The sequence below is a fragment of the Oncorhynchus gorbuscha genome, linkage group LG07 (genome assembly GCF_021184085.1).
Source record: "Oncorhynchus gorbuscha isolate QuinsamMale2020 ecotype Even-year linkage group LG07, OgorEven_v1.0, whole genome shotgun sequence".
Lineage (NCBI taxonomy): Eukaryota > Metazoa > Chordata > Actinopteri > Salmoniformes > Salmonidae > Oncorhynchus > Oncorhynchus gorbuscha.
The window spans coordinates 39,602,915-39,622,587 of record NC_060179.1 but is presented as its reverse complement, the minus strand read 5'-3'; the positions used below and the strand labels follow the sequence as shown (position 1 = coordinate 39,622,587).

General features: G+C 45.7%; 1 protein-coding gene across 2 annotated transcripts in view; it reads right to left on the bottom strand.

Annotated features, from left to right (window-relative positions):
- The window catches only part of LOC124039851 (homeobox protein Mohawk-like), a 32,097-nt gene that overhangs the window by 6,264 nt on the left and 6,160 nt on the right, over positions 1-19,673 (bottom strand). For both annotated transcript variants that reach the window (XM_046356313.1, XM_046356314.1), the window contains 2 exons: positions 18,880-19,033; positions 16,780-17,121 (listed from right to left, as the gene is read on the bottom strand). In XM_046356313.1, the coding sequence (XP_046212269.1) occupies positions 16,780-17,121; positions 18,880-19,033 (496 nt within the window). The remainder of the gene's footprint in view (positions 1-16,779; positions 17,122-18,879; positions 19,034-19,673) is intronic.

The window sequence follows — 19,673 nt, the reverse complement described above, 5'->3', positions numbered from 1 at the left end:
CATTTAAAAAACCTTGAAATTAGTACAATGTGTTTTCTTCTTCACCCTCCTTTCCCTTTCCAGCTTTGCTCTCTGATTTCTGAATGAATTGACCTCATTTGTAACTTTATCTCTACAATATTAGGTGAAAACCCTTCTACTTTGTTCACAGGAATTTGCAGTGGTCTACTCATACATTAGTAATCAGTGGAAATGACAAATGACCCAATGGAATACGATCATTTTATGGTAAGAGAAGTGGAGGTGCCAAAACATGTTTGCTTCCCCTATTTTGATAGTGGGGGAGCAAGCACTCTGTTTTCTCTACGGCTCAGGTGCCAAAGGTTTAGTCTATTCCAGCATATTTCAAGGACATGTATCTCTATCTAGTCTCCCTGACTAATACCAGTATTAGAGACAGGATTGGGACTGATTTTAAATATGCTCCATTCATTCAGTATAATCGCAGCTATGTAATTACATCCCAATTACATTGTTTTAATGTGCTGTAAGTTGTTATGTTGTAATGTTCCTACATGGATATATTAGCACAATGTTTACTATGGTGTCAGGAAGGGTATGGATTGGTTGCTAATGACAACAAGCCATACAGCAATACCCTACAAGGGATTATGGCATTGCTACTACAAGACACCTTTTTGCCAATTGTGCGTCGCCCCACGGACCTCCCGGTCGCGGCCGGTTACGACAGAGCCCGGGCGCGAACCCAGAGTCTCTGGTGGCACAGCTGGCGCTGCAGTACAGCTCCCTTAACCACTGTGCCACCCAGAAGGCCTGTCAAATACTTTTCTATCGGATCAATTGCAACAGGCAAGCTCAATCAAGCACAGATTAAAAATAGACATTTCAAGTATTATTTGGACCCAGATCTGGTCTGCAGAACTCTCTCTGAGGCTGAAAAGGGTTCCAGTCCAGTGTGTTTCAGAGCAGGGCAGCCAGTGTCCAGATGCCATTGAATCCCCTCAAAGTCCCATAAAAGCCGTGTTTGTGTGACGCCTCCTGCAGGTTAGGAGCAGAGCAGAGTGGAGCAGAGGGTGGGGCCACAAGCGTGGTTTACCCAGAATCCCCGACTCAGACCCAGGCCAGAGCCCAGCAGGGCCACCGCCTCCGGGAAGGGAACGACGGATGGAGAGCTGAGCTGGAAATGGATCATCTCAAGCTAAAACTCCATTTCCAACTTCCTTTGCCTAAAACATCTAAAACTCAGATTTTTTTTTAAACAATGACCGTGCCAAACAAACTATAAATTGTCAATAAACCATAGCAGGTCCTTTTATTATTTTTCTGTTCTTTTGGGGGGTTTTCTCCTTCTTTGCTACTGAACTGAAAGTCAAGCAGTTAACTTTGCTGTTGCCTTTCTGTTATACTGACAGCAGGATTTCATATACTTTTTTTTAAAGATTGGCGAGGGGAAAGAAGTTTGATGGCTTCTGGCGTGGAGGTGAAAGTCCAAAAATATTTGTTCACTTAACATCACTGCGGGTAATAGAGGAGAGTGAATACAGCGGAAAATGTAGAAACAAAACATTGGAGCAAAAACAATCAACAACAAACTGACAAATGAGAGTGGGAATAAATTCCACCTGCTTAGAGAGGATGGGTATGCTTTATCACAACCAGCTGGTGCTGTTGTTAGCGACACGCAACAATAAACACACCACACCAGCCTCTGGTGCACAAACCAAACCAAAGGCTGCGCTAGATTAGTGATCAGTGAGCTCAGCCTATTACCCGCGCAGCTCCTGAAAGCCAGACAAAAGAGAATATATATACATCACAGATGGGGACGGACACAATCACAGACACCCCACTGATAGACCAGAGGTCAACCGACCAATGGAGAGCTGGACAGCACTGTGATCATCCAATCATGCGTCTCCGCTAACTGGAGAAGGTCAATCAGTATGTTATGACTCAGGAGTTACAGTATTAGATTCTGTCTCAAATAGCACCTTATTCCCTACATAGTGCACTACTTTTGACCAAAGCCCTATGGGCCATGGTGAAAAGCAGTGCACTATATATGAAATAGGGTGCTATTTAAGAAGCATCCTAAGAGATGAGTAATCCTGAGTGCTGTCATCTCTAACAGAGAGGAAGCCGTTCAGTCCGCAACCAAGCTTTCAGCACAACTTACTGGAAAAGAGACATTATGGGCCAAGTTAACTCTGTTCGCTTAAAGAACAAAAACAACAACAACGGGCCATACTGGCGAACATTAGAAAAAGTATTTCTCTGTCTCAAAATTCAATTAAAATCACTGATAAAGGGGTTAGGGCTCTATTTAATCTGTATCGCTGAAGCGCTACAGATTACGCGATAGGAGTTTAAAGATAATTTCCCATTGAGCCGACATATGCAGCATTTACAGTGAATCACAGGAGGTTTGTGGCACCTTAATTGGGGAGAACGGGCTCGTGGTAATGACTGGAGTGGAATTGGTGGAATGGTGTAAAATACATCAAACACTTGGTTTACAGGTGTTTGATGCCATTACATTGGCTCCTTTCCGGCCATTATTATGAGCCTCTCTCCCCTCAGCAGCCTCCTGTGCAGTGAATGCATGTTTTATGGTGATTGGGGTATACATGGGGGGGCAGTATCTACAGTGCATTCGGAAAGTATTCAGACCTCTTGGCTTTTTCCACATTTTGTTACGTTGCAGCTTTATTCTAAAATTGATGAACTCGTTTTTTCCCCACATCAATCTACACACAATACACACAATGACAAAGCAAAAAACGTTTTTTATAAATGTTTTCAAATGTATAAAAAAAAACTTCACAAATATCACATTTACATAAGTATTCAGACCCTTAATTCAGTACTTTGTTGAGTCTCGAGTCTTCTTGGGCATGGCGCTACAAGCTTGGCACACCCGTATTTGGGGAGTTTCTCCTATTCTTCTCTGCAAATCCACTCAAGCTCTGTTAGGTTGGATGTGGAGCGTCACTACACATCTACTTTCAGGTCTCTTCAGAGCTGTTAGATCGTGTACAACACCGGGCTCTGGCTGGGCCACTCAAGGACATTCAGAGACTTGTCCCGAAGCAACATGAACATGGATCACCACAGATAACACTGCTACTCCTACTGCTCTCTCTTCGTCCGCCCACGTGTTCTCGCACACCCCGAGAGCTTCTGGTCAGCGGGGTGGTGGCATAGGGATCCTTATCTCTCCCATGTGGTCATTCTCTCTTTCTCCCCTTACCCATCTGTCTATCGCCTCCTTTGAATTTCATGCTGTCACAGTTACCAGCCCTTTCAAGCTTAACATCCTTATCATTTATCGCCCTCCAGGTCCCCTCGGAGAGTTCATCAATGAGCTTGATGCCTTGATAAGCTCCTTTCCTGAGGACGGCTCACCTCTCACAGTTCTGGGCGACTTTAACCTCCCCACGTCTACCTTTGACTCATTCCTCTCTGCCTCCTTCTTTCCACTCCTCTCCTCTTTTGACCTCACCCTCTCACCTTCCCCCTACTCACAAGGCAGGCAATACGCTCGACCTCATCTTTACTAGATGCTGTTCTTCCACTAACCTCATTGCAACTCCCCTCCAAGTCTCCGACCACTACCTTGTATCCTTTTCCCTCTCGCTCTCATCCAACACTTCCCACACTGCCCCTACTCGGATGGTATCGCGCCGTCCCAACCTTCGCTCTCTCTCCCCCGCTACTCTCTCCTCTTCCATCCTATCATCTCTTCCCTCTGCTCAAACCTTCTCCAACCTATCTCCTGATTCTGCCTCCTCAACCCTCCTCTCCTCCCTTTCTGCATCCTTTGACTCTCTATGTCCCCTATCTTCCAGGCCGGCTCGGTCCTCCCCTCCCGCTCCGTGGCTTGACGACTCAATGCGAGCTCACAGAACAGGGCTCCGGAAGGCCGAGCGGAAATGGAGGAAAACTCGCCTCCCTGCGGACCTGGCATCCTTTCACTCCCTCCTCTCTACATTTTCCTCCTCTGTCTCTGCTGCTAAAGCCACTTTCTACCACTCTAAATTCCAAGCATCTGCCTCTAACCCTAGGAAGCTCTTTGCCACATTCTCCTCCCTCCTGAATCCTCCTCCCCCTCCCCCCCTCCTCCCTCTCTGCAGATGACTTCGTCAACCATTTTGAAAAGAAGATCGACGACATCCGATCCTCGTTTGCTAAGTCAAACAACACCGCTGGTTCTGCTCACACTGCCCTACCCTGTGCTCTGACCTCTTTCTCCCCTCTCTCTCCAGATGAAATCTCGCGTCTTGTGACGGCCGGCCGCCCAACAACCTGCCCGCTCGACCCTATCCCCTCCTCTCTTCTCCAGACCATTTCCGGAGACCTTCTCCCTTACCTCACCTCGCTCATCAACTTATCCCTGACCGCTGGCTACGTCCCTTCCGTCTTCAAGAGAGCGAGAGTTGCACCCCTTCTGAAAAAACCTACACTCGATCCCTCCGATGTCAACAACTACAGACCAGTATCCCTTCTTTCTTTTCTCTCCAAAACTCTTGAACGTGCCGTCCTTGGTCAGCTCTCCCGCTATCTCTCTCAGAATGACCTTCTTGATCCAAATCAGTCAGGTTTCAAGACTAGTCATTCAACTGAGACTGCTCTTCTCTGTATCACGGAGGCGCTTCGCACCGCTAAAGCTAACTCTCTCTCCTCTGCTCTCATCCTTCTAGACCTATCGGCTGCCTTCGATACTGTGAACCATCAGATCCTCCTCTCCACCCTCTCCGAGTTGGGCATCTCCGGCGCGGCCCACGCTTGGATTGCGTACCTACCTGACAGGTCCCTCCTACCAGGTGGCGTGGCGAGAATCTGTCTCCTCACCACGCGCTCTCACCACTGGTGTCCCCCAGGGCTCTGTTCTAGGCCCTCTCCTATTCTCGCTATACACCAAGTCACTTGGCTCTGTCATAACCTCACATGGTCTCTCCTATCATTGCTATGCAGACGACACACAATTAATCTTCTCCTTTCCCCCTTCTGATGACCAGGTGGCGAATCGCATCTCTGCATGTCTGGCAGACATATCAGTGTGGATGACGGATCACCACCTCAAGCTGAACTTCGGCAAGACGGAGCTGCTCTTCCTCCCGGGGAAGGACTGCCCGTTCCATGATCTCGCCATCACGGTTGACAACTCCATTGTGTCCTCCTCCCAGAGCGCTAAGAACCTTGGCGTGATCCTGGACAACAAACTGTCGTTCTCAACTAACATCAAGGCGGTGGCCCGTTCCTGTAGGTTCATGCTCTACAACATCCGCAGAGTACGACCCTGCCTCACACAGGAAGCGGCGCAGGTCCTAATCCAGGCACTTGTCATCTCCCGTCTGGATTACTGCAACTCGCTGTTGGCTGGGCTCCCTGCCTGTGCCATTAAACCCCTACAACTCATCCAGAACGCCGCAGCCCGTCTAGTGTTCAACCTTCCCAAGTTCTCTCACGTCACCCCGCTCCTCCGCTCTCTCCACTGGCTTCCAGTTGAAGCTCGCATCCGCTACAAGACCATGGTGCTTGCCTACGGAGCTGTGAGGGGAACGGCACCTCAGTACCTCCAGGCTCTGATCAGGCCCTACACCCAAATAAGGGCACTGCGTTCATCCACCTCTGGCCTGCTCGCCTCCCTACCACTGAGGAAGTACAGTTCCCGCTCAGCTCAGTCAAAACTGTTCGCTGCTCTGGCTCCCCAATGGTGGAACAAACTCCCTCACGACGCCAGGACAGCGGAGTCAATCACCACCTTCCGGAGACACCTGAAACCCCACCTCTTTAAGGAATACCTAGGATAGGATAAAGTAATCCTTCTCACCCCCTCCCCCCTTAAAATATTTAGATGCACTATTGTAAAGTGGTTGTTCCACTGGATGTCATAAGGTGAATGCACCAATTTGTAAGTCGCTCTGGATAAGAGCGTCTGCTAAATGACTTAAATGTAAATGTTAAATGCAACGTTGCCTTGGCTGTGTGTTTAGGGTCGTTTTCCTGTTGGAAGGTGAACCTTGACCTCAGTCTGAGGTCCTGAGCACTCTGGGGCAGGTTTTCATCAAGGAGCTCTCTGTACTTTACTCCGTTTATCTTTCCCTCAATCCTGACTAGTCTCCCAGTCCCTGCCACTGAAAAATATCCCCACAGCATGATGCTGCCACCTCCATGGTTCACAGGAGGGATGGTGCCTCCAAATGTGAAGCTTGGCATTCAGGCCAAAGAGTTTAATCTTCATTTCTTCAAACCAGAGAATCTTGTTTCTCATGGTCTGAGAGTCCTTTTGGCAAATTCCAAGAGGGCTGTCATGTGCCTTTAATGAGAAGTGTCTTCCGTCTGGCCACTTTACCATAAAGGCCTGTCAGAGTGACCATTGGATTCTTGGTCACCTCCCTGACCAAGGCCCCTCTCCCCCGATTGCTCAGTTTGGCCGGGTGGCCAGCTCTAAGAAGTGTCTTGGTGGTTCCAAACTTCTTCCATTTACGAATGATGGAGGCCACTGTGTTCTTGTGGACCTACTATGCAGCAGAAATGTTTTGGTACCCTTCCCCTCGACACAATCCTATCTCAGAGCTCTACAGTAATTCCTTCAACCTCATGGCTTGGTTTTTGATCTGACATGCACTGTCAACTGTGGGACCTTATATAGACAGGTGTGTGCTTTTCCAAATCATGTCCAATCAATTGAATTTATCATAGGTGGAGTCCAATCAAGTTGTAGAAACATCTCAAGGATCTCATTGGAAACAGGATGCACCTGGGCTCGATATCAAGTCTCAAACCGAAGGGTCTGAATACTTATGTAAATGATCGTTATGATGCATCGTGTGTAGATTGATGAGGAAATGTTCTTATTTAGAATGACGCTGTAACATAACAAAATGTGGAAAAGGTCAAGGTGTCACGAACCTTGCCGAAGATGGTGCCTCTTCCTGTTCGGGCGGTGCTCGGCGGTCGTCGTCGCCGGCCTATTAGCTACCATTGATTCCCTTCCGTTTGTTTTGGGTTATTGGGTAATTGGGTACACCTGTTTTGTATTAGGGTTTGTTTGTAGGGTATTTAAGGGCACTAGGCCCGCTGGGTATTTGTGCGGGCTTGTTTGTGTTACTCTGTGTTTGATGGTGTGAGTTATTTGTGTATTTATTCTCCGGACTATTTTGTCCTGTTGTTTGGACTGGCAACTTATATACGCCCTGTGTGTTGGCGTGACTGTTTTGTTGCGCTGGGGAATAAATTTGAAAGAAAGACTGAACCCTGCTCTCTGCGCCTGATTCCACCCACCACTCCTAGTTGATCGTAACACAAGGGGTCGGAATACTTTCCGAATGCACTGTATGAAGATATTTGAATGGGGAATGGGGAAACATTTTCATGGTGGGAAATTCATCAACAAATATGAGGATACAGAAGACCTGCAAAGAACATTTGTTCATGAAGCCAAAGATTCGCGTACTTAACAGGCCAACAGCACATTATGATCATCAAATCAACTAGATCACATGCATTTGACTGACTTGTCACATACTGTAACTCTCAGGGTAGAGCGCCTAGCCCCTCACATCAGATAATAATTTATGAAGTACTTTATTCAGTCATGATTGTTGAAAAATACATTAAAAACCCTATATGGACCCTATATTTATTCTCAAACAAATAAACAAACCAAGGAGAGAAAAGAGTGAGGCAGAGAGACATATTGTAACTAGACTGTCACTAGTGACATGATGAAGAGCTTGGTTTTGTCCTCTTATTTTCCCGGTGGGTTTAAATGATCTGCACCTTTTCATAATGTCAAGGGGTGTCTGTGAATGAAGTTAGGGATGCCTTGGCACTTCTCTTGCCCCAGGACTGCCAACCCATCCCTGGGCCCTCCCTCCACCCTCCACCCTCTCTCTTGGGCAGCCACTCTGATGCTGGGGCTCCATGGGCCCTCACTGGCACATTACTGGCCATCCAGGGGCCAAAGCCAAAATATAAGCCAGTCACACTCACACATAGAGACACAAAGACAGAGAATTTATGGAAAATGTGCTTTCACTGCTTCCCTGCCTTGCTTACAATGACATGGCTTCGAGTTCATAACTTTTAAATTGAAAAAAAGAAGTTCACAAAACCAGTGAGTGAGTAAACGCAAAATAGGCATAAAAAGATATGGTATTCTATTACATTGCCAATTTGCATGAACTTTTATATTCCAGTCAAGTACAGTACGTGAATCCAAACTAGCAGGCGATATTACAGAGTATTAGCATTCAAACCAGTCCAGAACGTTTCACCTTTCTAGGGATGCGTAACAAAAGGCACCCTATTCTCTACATAGTGCACTATAGGGAATAGGTTGCCATTTGGGATGGACACTAGGTTTCAGGTTTTCAGTCTGTAAATCTATCATGGCTTTGACTTGGTTGAGCGCTGCAGCACGTTGCTGAGTTGGATAATCCTCTAGTAAGTCGTAACTTTGCAGCCACAGAGGAGCCATTGTACTGGGAGTAATGGGTTTCATCCCAAATGACACCCTATTTCCTTTGTAGTGCACTATTTTTGACCAGGGCTCTAGTCAAAAGTAGGTAACCATATATGGAATAGGGTGCCATTTGGGACACAACACGGATTCAGGTCAGCAGTCACTGTATTCCTGCTAGAAATATTACATTATTGTTCTCTTTCTGGTAAGAACCCCAGATATTACTGTAGCTAGTAATGACCTAGTAATAGTAATAACATCCAGGCTATGTTATAATAGATATTAACAATCCCAGATGCATAAAATATTAACCATGCACACTATATATAACTTTTAAAATGGCTTAGTCTTTCCTTTTTCCTATTCCTGACACTTCTTCTACTACGTGGAGGCAGATGACACGGACCATGACATTCCCAGACCACAATGCATCAGTCAGTGATAGGGGGAAAAGATAACAATCTCACACTTTGTTTTTGGAGATGAAAACATAACAGTGTTTGGTGTGTTTAAACATGGCTGAGTTTCAGAAAGTCTGTGTGTTTACGAGTGGCAGCAAACACTAGCTAATCAGAGTCACAGCCAAATGAGTGGGCTGGAGGAGAGCAATTCCTTGTTAATTAACTAAGGCTCATCTCTTTGTGTGTGTGTGTGTGTGTGTGTGTGTGTGTGTGTGTGTGTGTGTGTGTGTGTGTGTGTGTGTGTGTGTGTGTGTGTGTGTGTGTGTGTGTGTGTGTGTGTGTGTGTGTGTGTGTGTGTGTGTGTGTGTGTGTGTGTGTGTGTGTGTGTGTGTGTGTGTGTGTGTGTGTGTGTGTGTGTGTGTGTGTGTGTGTGTGTGTGTGTGTGTGTGTGTGTGTGTGTGTGTGAGTGAGTGAGTGAGTGAGTGAGTGAGTGAGTGAGTGAGTGAGTGAGTGAGTGAGTGAGTGAGTGAGTGAGTGAGTGAGTGAGTGAGTGAGTGAGTGAGTGAGTGAGTGAGTGAGTGAGTGAGAGAGAGAGAGAGAGAGAGAGAGAGAGAGAGAGAGAGAGAGAGAGAGAGAGAGAGAGAGAGAGAGAGAGACGTCGACCACCACCGCACATCAACATCCCTGAGGAAGATCTGAACCTCAGCAGAGATCAGCGTGACAGGTCTGTTTGCTGCAGATGGTTGGCACGGAAACGGTCACCACGACAGCGATCTCTGCTCCTCCTGCGGTTAGAGATTAAGGAGAGTTGGACACAAGCTCCAATCGGAGCCTTGTCTGAAATCTGTGGATCAGTATGTGCATACTTCAAACACTGACCTAAAGACCAGAGAGGTGTATGGTTCACTGGGGAAGTATTAATATGGTAACGATATCACCCGATGACGTAGACCGAGTGGTCGGAGTGAGATTCAGAAAAGGCCCCATTCTTAAACTATTCAACAGAAACTTTATCACGATCCTCTGTTTGAATGAACAGGTACAGACACAAAAAAACACGCTGCTCTGAATCTGAACCAGAGCTAAAAGCTATTTCTGCTCCCAGCCTTTCTCAACAAACCCTGGTCCTCTGAGACAAATGGAAGTTGTTTGCAGTACACAAAATGCACTAAAGAGATGATGTACACCAAACTCTTTTGTAAACACAATTTGCTCGGGATTTTTAAGTGTTTTCTTGGACAAAAAAATCTGAAGTTGGAAGTTCCAACTTGGAACCCATATGATATGTTTGTGCTGCAGTCGTAACATCATATGTCACAATTCCCTGTGTGTGTGTGTGTGTGTGTGTGTGTGTGTGTGTGTGTGTGTGTGTGTGTGTGTGTGTGTGTGTGTGTGTGTGTGTGTGTGTGTGTGTGTGTGTGTGTGTGTGTGTGTGTGTGTGTGTGTGTGTGTGTGTGTGTGTGTGTGTGTGTGTGTGTGTGTGTGTGTGTGTGTGTGTGTGTGTGTGTGTGTGTGTGTGTGTGTGTGTGTGTGTGTGTGTGTGTGTGTGTGTGTGTGTGTGTGTGTGTGTGTGTGTGGTGTGTGTGTGTGTGTGTGTGTGTGTGTGTGTGTGTGAGGGCCTTGACTCCTGGTCACAGCTTCTACTCTCTCATTAAGCCATTCTCTCCCTTCACAGCCATCCCATGGGAACACTGTTGTGGGCAATTGTTTTAGACATGAGGCTGTTTTTTGATTTTTTTATGAAACCAATTTGTGATTCTGGATGCTACTCAAACTTTGACGCTGACGACTAGCTTTTGATCAATGCCTCTGTCATTAATCTCCCACTTCTGACATCTATGTTAGGAGTTTCACTATAAACAGGGCCTAGGCCTATGTTTGTCACACTTAATTTCTCTATGAAACCGATTGTTCTGAATGAACTAGGCTTGTTCTGTACTACTCCGTCTCCGCTCTGTTCGCATCACACTCAATTTCTGTCTGGTAGGTGGTGGACAACATTTATCTTATAAATATAAAACCAGCCCAACCGAACTCAGCCCTCCTTTTCTTTCCATGTACCTATCCACTCACTAGCACACTTCGTACTCTGTACCACAACATCAAGCCAAGATCAAGTTCGAATCAAGCCAGGATCCCACTTCTGTTTGCCACCATAAGCAGTTACCCACCACACCCAAAAAGACACAATGGAGTTTCAATACATTAGATATTCTACTCTACTCCACTCTATTCCACTCTCCGCTTTTGTGGGAAATACCTGATTTACTTCACATCCTAACCATTATGAATGTTTTACTATCGATGGCTTTTGTCGTTCTGTTGAAAAGTCTTAATTCTACCAGACACATGGACACACACACTCACTCATTCCAGCCTTTCAACAAAATATACTGGCGAAGAGAAAGAGAGGACGGCGGGTGTACGCCACGCTCTCTCTGTCTTGTACTAATCACAGCCGCAACGCTCACTTTCTTCTCCCGACAGCCCCCTCCACTCTCTGAGAAATATCTGGCCCCCCTCTAAAAGTCAAGATCTTTCTCACAGACACACACAAACATGCAGGAACGTGCACACACACAGACACCACACACACTGGACTTTAGTGAGTCTTGGCTGCTGGGTTGTTCTCTTGGAACAGCCTCTGTCCTGCTCCGTCCCTCCATCCTCTCCCCCCTTCTCCCTCTCCTCCTTTATTATTATGAAAGGGTGGAAAGAGAAATCTGTGGCCAGTCCTCCCGTCCCTGCCTGGCTAGTTGGATTCCTAAGATGAGCCACTGCAAGAGGAATCCGCATCCATCAATGTCACAAAGGCTGTGTTTACACATGCAAACTAATTCTGATCTTTTGCCCAATTATTGGCAAAAGAGATGATCTGATTGGTCAAAAGACCAATTAGTGGTAAAAAAAAAATCTGAATTGGGCTGTCTGTGTAAACGCAGCCACAGAGGCTTATTGTCATCATACAGAGCCAGTAAAGTATTGTCCTCTCAGCTCCCTGTGGCCGCCTAACAACTAGCTTCACTAAATTACACATCACTCAACGAACGCTACTGTCTGAGACATTTCTCTTTTCTAAAATCAGACATTTTCCACTTTCCACCCATTCAACGGAATTGTACTGCTGCTTTATAAATCAGGACAGTACTCAGTTTCTTTCATAAACGTCCTGAGAGTAGTAGGTTGCGTTTACACAGGCAGCCCAATTATGATCTTTTTCAACTTATTGGTCTTTTGACCAATCAGATCAGCTCTTTCTACAATAGTTGGGCAAAATATCAGAATTGGGCTGCCAGTGTCAACGTAGCCATGGAGGAGTCATTGATCATGGGGATACATATCCAGCTGCATATAGTATTCTATAGCTTATTAGACTAGACGAAAAGGAGACCAGCTCCACTGATAATGATGACTGTGTTCAAGACGTTGCCTTTTTCTTTCCACCTGTATGGGACGGCAGGCTGACACCCTTGCTATGTCATCGCTCCAAGGCACCTACCGAGTCAGCCTGGCAGCTACGAGGCTACTAAACATTTCCATTCAGGTAGATAGGATTTTTAAGTGCTTTTTAAACAGCTTTTTAGACTACAATTCTCTAGGATTCAATAAGCGTCTAGCACTTGCTGTGACCTAATTCAACAGACCCTTATGAGTCTCAGAGGCCCTGTCAAACACTACTGTTTTCATTGAACATATTTCAGACTCAACTATGTGTTAAATGTTGCCTCCCTGCATTCGTAAAAAGTCACTTTGAGACCAATGTATTTTACAAATAATTTTACAGGTGGTCTTCAATCATAACGTGATGGTTGTCCCTGAATGTCAGTCAACGAATGGCCCTGTCTGTCTGAGAAAATGGCAGAATGGAAAAAGAGTGTGTTCTTCTCGAAATTACTGAGACGTTTTGGGCCTATGGAATATCGCAAACACATCAACCACATTTATCACTATTTAGTAGAAATAGAAACCATGCTGTCATGGTACTAAACTACAAACAATAATAGATTTTAAATGAAATGACACAATTAGGGAAATAGACAATAATTGATCATTTTCTTCTTCTTGATTGATCTACTTATCCAATCTCAACAGAACCTATAAAATATTTTTGGGGAAACTTGGCTGAACAAACCAACTGTTTAGTACATTTTTAAAAAGAGCACCATTAACTTAATATGAAATTCTAGCAAAATAAATCACAAATTAAGGGCGCTATTCAATCCACTAAAGCAGGAACGTTGCCTTTAAATTTCAAAAATGCTCTAAAGCTGAACTTCTGCGGTGTGGATTGAATAAAGCCCTAAGTCATGTATTGATGATATATCAGTTGTGCTTACTTATACAGTACATTACACTTCGCAGAACAGAACCTGAGAAAATGTACCACTGTCAAACCTCTGAGAAACCTCTGCCAAAGATCTTTCCCCTTTCGCAGAAATTAGGATAATTATTTGGCGTGTAATGATCTATATCATATCGGACGGGGCAAAATCTGGTAGTGAGCAAGAAGAAAAACATTCAGTGAGGTTCCTGCCATTTAATATGCCATTAAAGGGTAATTTGGCATGAAACCACTGGCATGTGCATTAGACTTCTACTGTTCCTTGTTTTCAATGAAATTCCCAACAGGATATTTCAGAGATATGTTTTCTTTACGTCAAGCAAAAAAAGGCTTTTGGTTTTCCCACTGAGTGCAGGGACAGAGAAAGCTTTCATCCCAAATGGCACCCTGTTTCCTATGTAGTGCACTACTTTGACCAGAGCCCATAGGGAAAAGGATGTAAGGAATAGCGTGCTATTTGGATGCATAGAGTAAATCTACACTCACCATCTCCTGCCACGTCTGACTGCTCTCTGAAGTCAGAGATAACACCCACGGCAGACATCCACCAATTGTCCCATTAATGGACATTTAACCAATGGGCTCTGATCAGCGGGCACGACACATTGGCTTAAGCGAATCAGAAGTGAGGCAAAGGTAGGGGCTCATAACGAATGTGCCAGTGCCAAAAACTCTGAGAGTTCTGAGAGCTCAGTCTCTCAATTTCCTACAGCCCCTCAATCTCCTACAGCCCAGGCATGCAGGCACGCACGAACACACTCACCCACACACACATGCACACGCTCAGACACACACACACCTCCAGTCCAGGAAGCAGGAATTATTTCACTACTAAAATATCTGGAATGTTAAGTCAGGAGAAAAAAACTCCAGAGGAAATGATGCAAATTGGAGCTTAACCATTCTCTCTCTATCTCTCTAATTCTTTCTTTCTTACTCTCGCTCTCTCTAACGCTCCTCTCTCCCTCTAACTCTCTCCCTTCCTCTATTTCACTCTCTCTTACTCTGTCTGAGCCTCTCACTCTTTCCCGCTCTCTCTCTGACAACAAGATCAGATGTAGAATCATAGAATTAAACTTTAATTTAATTTGTTTTATTTTTTGCTGAGTTTTGATGATGAGGGGCTAGCAGGTGTTCATGTGAACTTTCTTGTGAGCCCAAGCCTCAGATAACTTTCCGTGCATCGGGATTCAAGCTCCCTTCTTTTCTCGCATGTAACCGTTCCCAATAATGCCTGGCTGGCCAGCCCAGAAACCCAAGAGAGAGAAGTCACAGCCAAGACATTAGAATTACCATGGAGATAAAATAGTTACTTTCTATTAAAACATTATGTGGGCCAGGTAAATAATTCCTTATATATTTGTCTTATTAAATCGAGTCCTGTGCTGAAGCCTAAGCTAAGCCTCTCCCTCTCTCTCCTCTCTCTCTCTCTCTTTTGCTCTCTCTCTCTCTCTCTCTCTCTTTTGCTCTCTCTGTCTCTCTTTCTCTCTTTTGCTCTCTGTCTCTCTCTCTCTCTCTCTTTCTCTCTTTTGCTCTCTCTGTCTCTCTTTACCTGTCTCTACCTTTTTCACTCTCTCTTACTTCCTCTCTTTCTCTGTCTCTCTCTCTCTCTTTCTCTATCCATCTCTCTGTCCCTCTTTCCTGTCTCTACCTTTTTCACTCTCTCTTACTTCCTCTCTTTCTCTGTCTCTCTCTCTCTCTTTCTCTATCCATCTCTCTGTCCCTCTTTCTCTCTCTCTCTCCCTCCCTCTCTCTCTCTCTCTCTCTCTCTCTCTCTCTCTCTCTCTCTCTCTCTCGCTCTCTCGCTCTCTGTATTTCTCTCTGTCTGTGTCTGGCTGGTGACTGCCGTGCTCAGCAGGTGTCTCAGTGAGAGAAATATAGTTTTTCGGGTCAGGGAGTTTTAAGGATTTGATGGAGGATTGTAACAGTCGTGATCGCTGGAGAGATTCATTGGACTGCCTCCCCTATCCGGTTAAACATCACTTCAAATTCTATGTGTCACATGCGCCGAATACATGCACCATGAAATGCTTACTTACAAGCCCTTAACCAACAATGCAGTTTTAAGAAAATAAAGTTAAGAAAATATTTACTAAATAAACTAAAGTTAAAAAAATTGTCCGGGTGGCCATTTGATTAATTGTTCAGCAGTCTTATGGTTTGGGGTAGAAGCTGTTAAGGAGCCTTTCGGACCGAGACTTGACGCTCCGTTACAGCTTGCCGTGCGGTAGCAGAGAGAACAGTCTATGACTGGAGTCTTTGACATTTTTTGGGGCCTTCCTCTGACACCGACCTGAAAGGCCCCAGAGATCTACACATTTAGCCATATGATCAAGTTTGAATCAAAATTGGATAATATCCCTCACCCTACCCCATCCCAATCCCACTCTTCCACCTCAATCTGAATTCCATATAGGCACTTTTTAATAAACAGAGTCCCAGTTGTTCTAGAACTGAAAGAGGAACTGTAAGAACTTCATGCAGCACTAGTAGGTCTGATTGGTAACAGCACCTGGAACCTGTGGGTGAAACATCATGAAACCATGAAGCCTTTATAAGACACAGCACATACAGCCGTTCTGATATCCAAGGCCAGCCCACAGGCACTAAAACCAGGGGTTAAGGGACACTGCACTGTGAGAAATTCATATGCCAAGTGGAAAACTCACATGCACACTCTTTGTTTCATGTGCCTCGCTCAAATATATCCATTGTTTTGTATTACTTTAGCTTCGGTTTTTGTTTTATTTGCACTGAGCCCCTGCTCCGCCTTGGGGAAAACTGCACGCTCACAGACGCTGGCACACACACGCTGGCACACACGCTGGCACACACGCTGGCACACACACACACACACACACACACACACACACACACACACACACACACACACACACACACACACACACACACACACACACACACACACACACACACACACACGTTTCCCTCCCATGTCTGCCCTGTTCTCTCTCTTTCAGTAAGGCCTCATGGCAGGATCAAAGACATGCTAAACAGTAGTCAGAATGTGAGTAAGTTACACATGTTCTTATTGTGTCTCTAGTGTTAAACCGTAAACCCCAGACCTAAGACAGGGCGAGACCAGGGTCTCTCTGTTGGTATGAACGGAACACACAGAGAGATTTATATTAGACTTGGCCAGGTCCCAAATGGAAAAAGTAGTGCGTTAAATTGGGAATAGGATGCCATTTGGGACACAGATTTAATCTAATAATATACTAATTTAAGGCTCTGGCCAGGCTATCCTTTCCTATAGGTACCTAGGAGGTCCATTTCAGTAGCCACAAGTATCATATTAACTTTCAAACATCTGAAATGAAAGGAGAGTGTGAGAACAGGGAGTACAGAGAACCAGAACCAGAACCAGGCTGTTGAAACTGGACAACAGGGAGTGGAACAGCAGTGGAACATCGTCACAGCGCCCAAGAACGCCTTCCTCACAACGAATGGGCCAGATGGGGCTGAGGGCCGGGAATTAAAACAAAATGTGCAGATGGGGACAGAAAGAGAAAAAAGAGAAGAGAGAAGCAGCAGGCGGCTAAATCTTGAGGAAAGAATGTGAGAAGGAATGTAAGGACTCTTACCAGCTCGATAAACAAAGTTTGCCTCGGTTTCTGAGGATGACGGGGAGAGGAGATCATCGTCGTACTCATTGGAGCTGAAGGATCCTGAGTGGTTCCTCTTCCTGGCATCCATGACGGCGTTGGCTACCATCACGTGTCGCAGCGAATCGTTGAGGTAACGGTGGAGCAAGCTACTCTTGTACTTGGGAGGCGGAGTCACATAGTCCTCGGCCAATGACGCAGCGGCGGCAGCCCGGAGCCCCACCCCCATCATGGCTGCGCCCTCTTTCTTGATGACACTCTGGTACATGGGCTTGCTAAACTCAACGCCACTCGTCTGCATCCGCTGAGTGTTGTCCCCATCTACAACACCAGGGGGCGCCACCAGGAAGGAAACAGACAAAGTAGAGAGAGAAAGAAAGAAAGATCTGACATTTAGTTCCTCTGTCTGTATGCCCTCCAGTTTGCAGGACTTCAAACAACTACAGTAAAGAAAGACCTCAGCTATCAGCTTAAGACCAAGGCATTACCAAACCATAACGGTTGGTAGCCCATTTCCTCTCTATAAGAAGCACATTGCTGTTACTCTTTGCAGAAATAAATCCTTTCCAGGGAGCTCTTTGCGGCTGAGATTGAATTAAAATATTGGCCCCCTCTGATGAAAGAAAATACAGAGGATAAAACACGTTGCTGAAAAACAGTAACCCTCTCGGGATGAGGGAAATCAAGAGAGCTCCACTCTAGATAGTGTCAGTGCCAAGACTGTAATTGGGTAATTTCGGCAGGTCTGAGTTTTGATTCAGTTTGGGCCAAATTATAATTATAGCTTTTACATATCAGAAACACATGGACAAATTTGCTTTCCTTTCCCTCTTGCTTTCTGATGTAGATATTTGAGGCGTATATCGAGGCATACATTGCACATCCGAGAGTGAGGTTGAAATCCTCAGGCGACATGTAAAACAAGCTAGCTAAAGGTTCCTTTTTTAAGCCTTTGACATTGCTCTTTCATGCCTTTCCTCAAGTCGGACATAAACCTGAGCTACATGTGATCTTTAGCCTCCCCCGGTCTGACCCCTGACCTCTTCCTGTTGAGGCATTGCCACGGCAACCTCGCCGACACTGAGGTGAAATATCTAACAGCGAGACCTTGACAGTTAGACTGAATAGATACAGGGTCATTGGGATCATGGTCTACTCGGTCACATAACTAACTCTCTATAAGATCACAGTGGGGGATCTGATACAGTGGCTTGGCCAGCAGGATATGGATCATGGCAGGGAGAAGAGCTGATAAAAAGTTGTATTATGACAAGAGAAGTAAGTCTCTGGGCACTGGAGAACACCATGCAAAGTGAAGACTGTGCAAACTATAGACATTCCACCCTGCCCACATTTGTGTGCCTCTCCTCCTCAACAAACCTAATTAGGGATTAAGAGACTGAGTGACACCACAGTATAGGGCACGGGTGTTTTTCTGTGTCACCCGGAAAGAGCTGAGAGAGAGAGAGAGAAAGAGAGAAATACACAGCTGACAGAGCCTCTCATTTCCAATTGCAGGCTGGGATCTGAAGGGGAATCTAGTCCTCAGCCCTGCTAGCCCAGTAGGGTGTCTTAATGACAGTGTGTCACAGCCTCTGAACCTCTTCTGTCTACCAGGACATACAGGGCGCGTCCCACGCGCCCTATATAGTGCACTACTTTTGACCAGAGCCCGTAGGGTTTTTTGTCAAAAGTAGTGCACTATATAGGGAGTAGGTTGCCATTTAGGACACAACCACAGACAGGCCATTTATAACACCAGCACATGGCCATGCATAAATGGATCCTTACTTTAGAGCTGGAGCTGTCGGATACGAGGCATATGGGAGGAGGAAGATGCTTGTGTTTGGCTGACCTCATTTTCTGAGCTAGAGATATGATTTGAAGGATTCGATGAATGATGTTATGAGGTGTTATGAGCTGATACTTTGGCAGTGATGGGTGGTTACCTTTTGAAACATGTAATATATGAGGTGTAATGTGATAGATTGGCCCTGGCAGTGAGGGTTATCTTTATTAGATTAGACATATGATGCTATAATATGATGGGTTGGCAGTGAGGGAAGGGTTGGGGCTTACCTTCTGAGCAGGTGTCATCGCTGCTGACACTCAGCCTCTCTGCGTTGCCTTGGACATATTTGTTGTAGAGTTTGATGCGCAGGGCCCAGCTCAGGTCTGGCTGTCTCACTGTGTTCTTCAGCCTCCTTCTGGCGTTGGCAAACCAGTTAGAGACCTGAGAGACGGGGGACGGGGGGACGGGGGGGACGGGGACGGAGAGAGAGAGAGAGAGAGAGAGAGAGAGAGAGAGAGAGAGAGAGAGAGAGAGAGAGAGAGAGAGAGAGAGAGAGAGAGAGAGAGAGAGAGAGAGATAAAGTGACAAAAAGACAGAGGAGACAGAGAGGCAGAAGAAGGAGAGATAGAGAATCGATACAGAGACAGAGAGATTGAGAGGGCAGAGAAACAAAGACAGAGAGCAAGGTACAAGTAGAGTCAGAGAGAGAGAGAAGAAAATGGGGAGAAATGGGAAGACAAGTAAAGAAAAAGAAAATAGAAATCAATATTATTGTTTGGATCCAAAACACCCCCACATCCATGACATTACACAGACTATCCTTTAGGGAAACGTCTGCTGTGCCTCCCTCCATCCGGCCTGCCTTACCCTGGGCATGAGAGAGACGGAGAGAGAGTCAGGTTGCCGTATGGCGGACCCTGATACCAATAACACCGCTGAACCAGAGTCGCCGAGACATCCCAGACACACTGAGGAAATGGGTCGGAGCAGCGATAAAACACTGTAGCATTCATCTAGTCTAGTCATCTATCGTCCTCTAGTCTATATCAAAGGCTTTCAAAATCCCATTCACAAAGGTTTA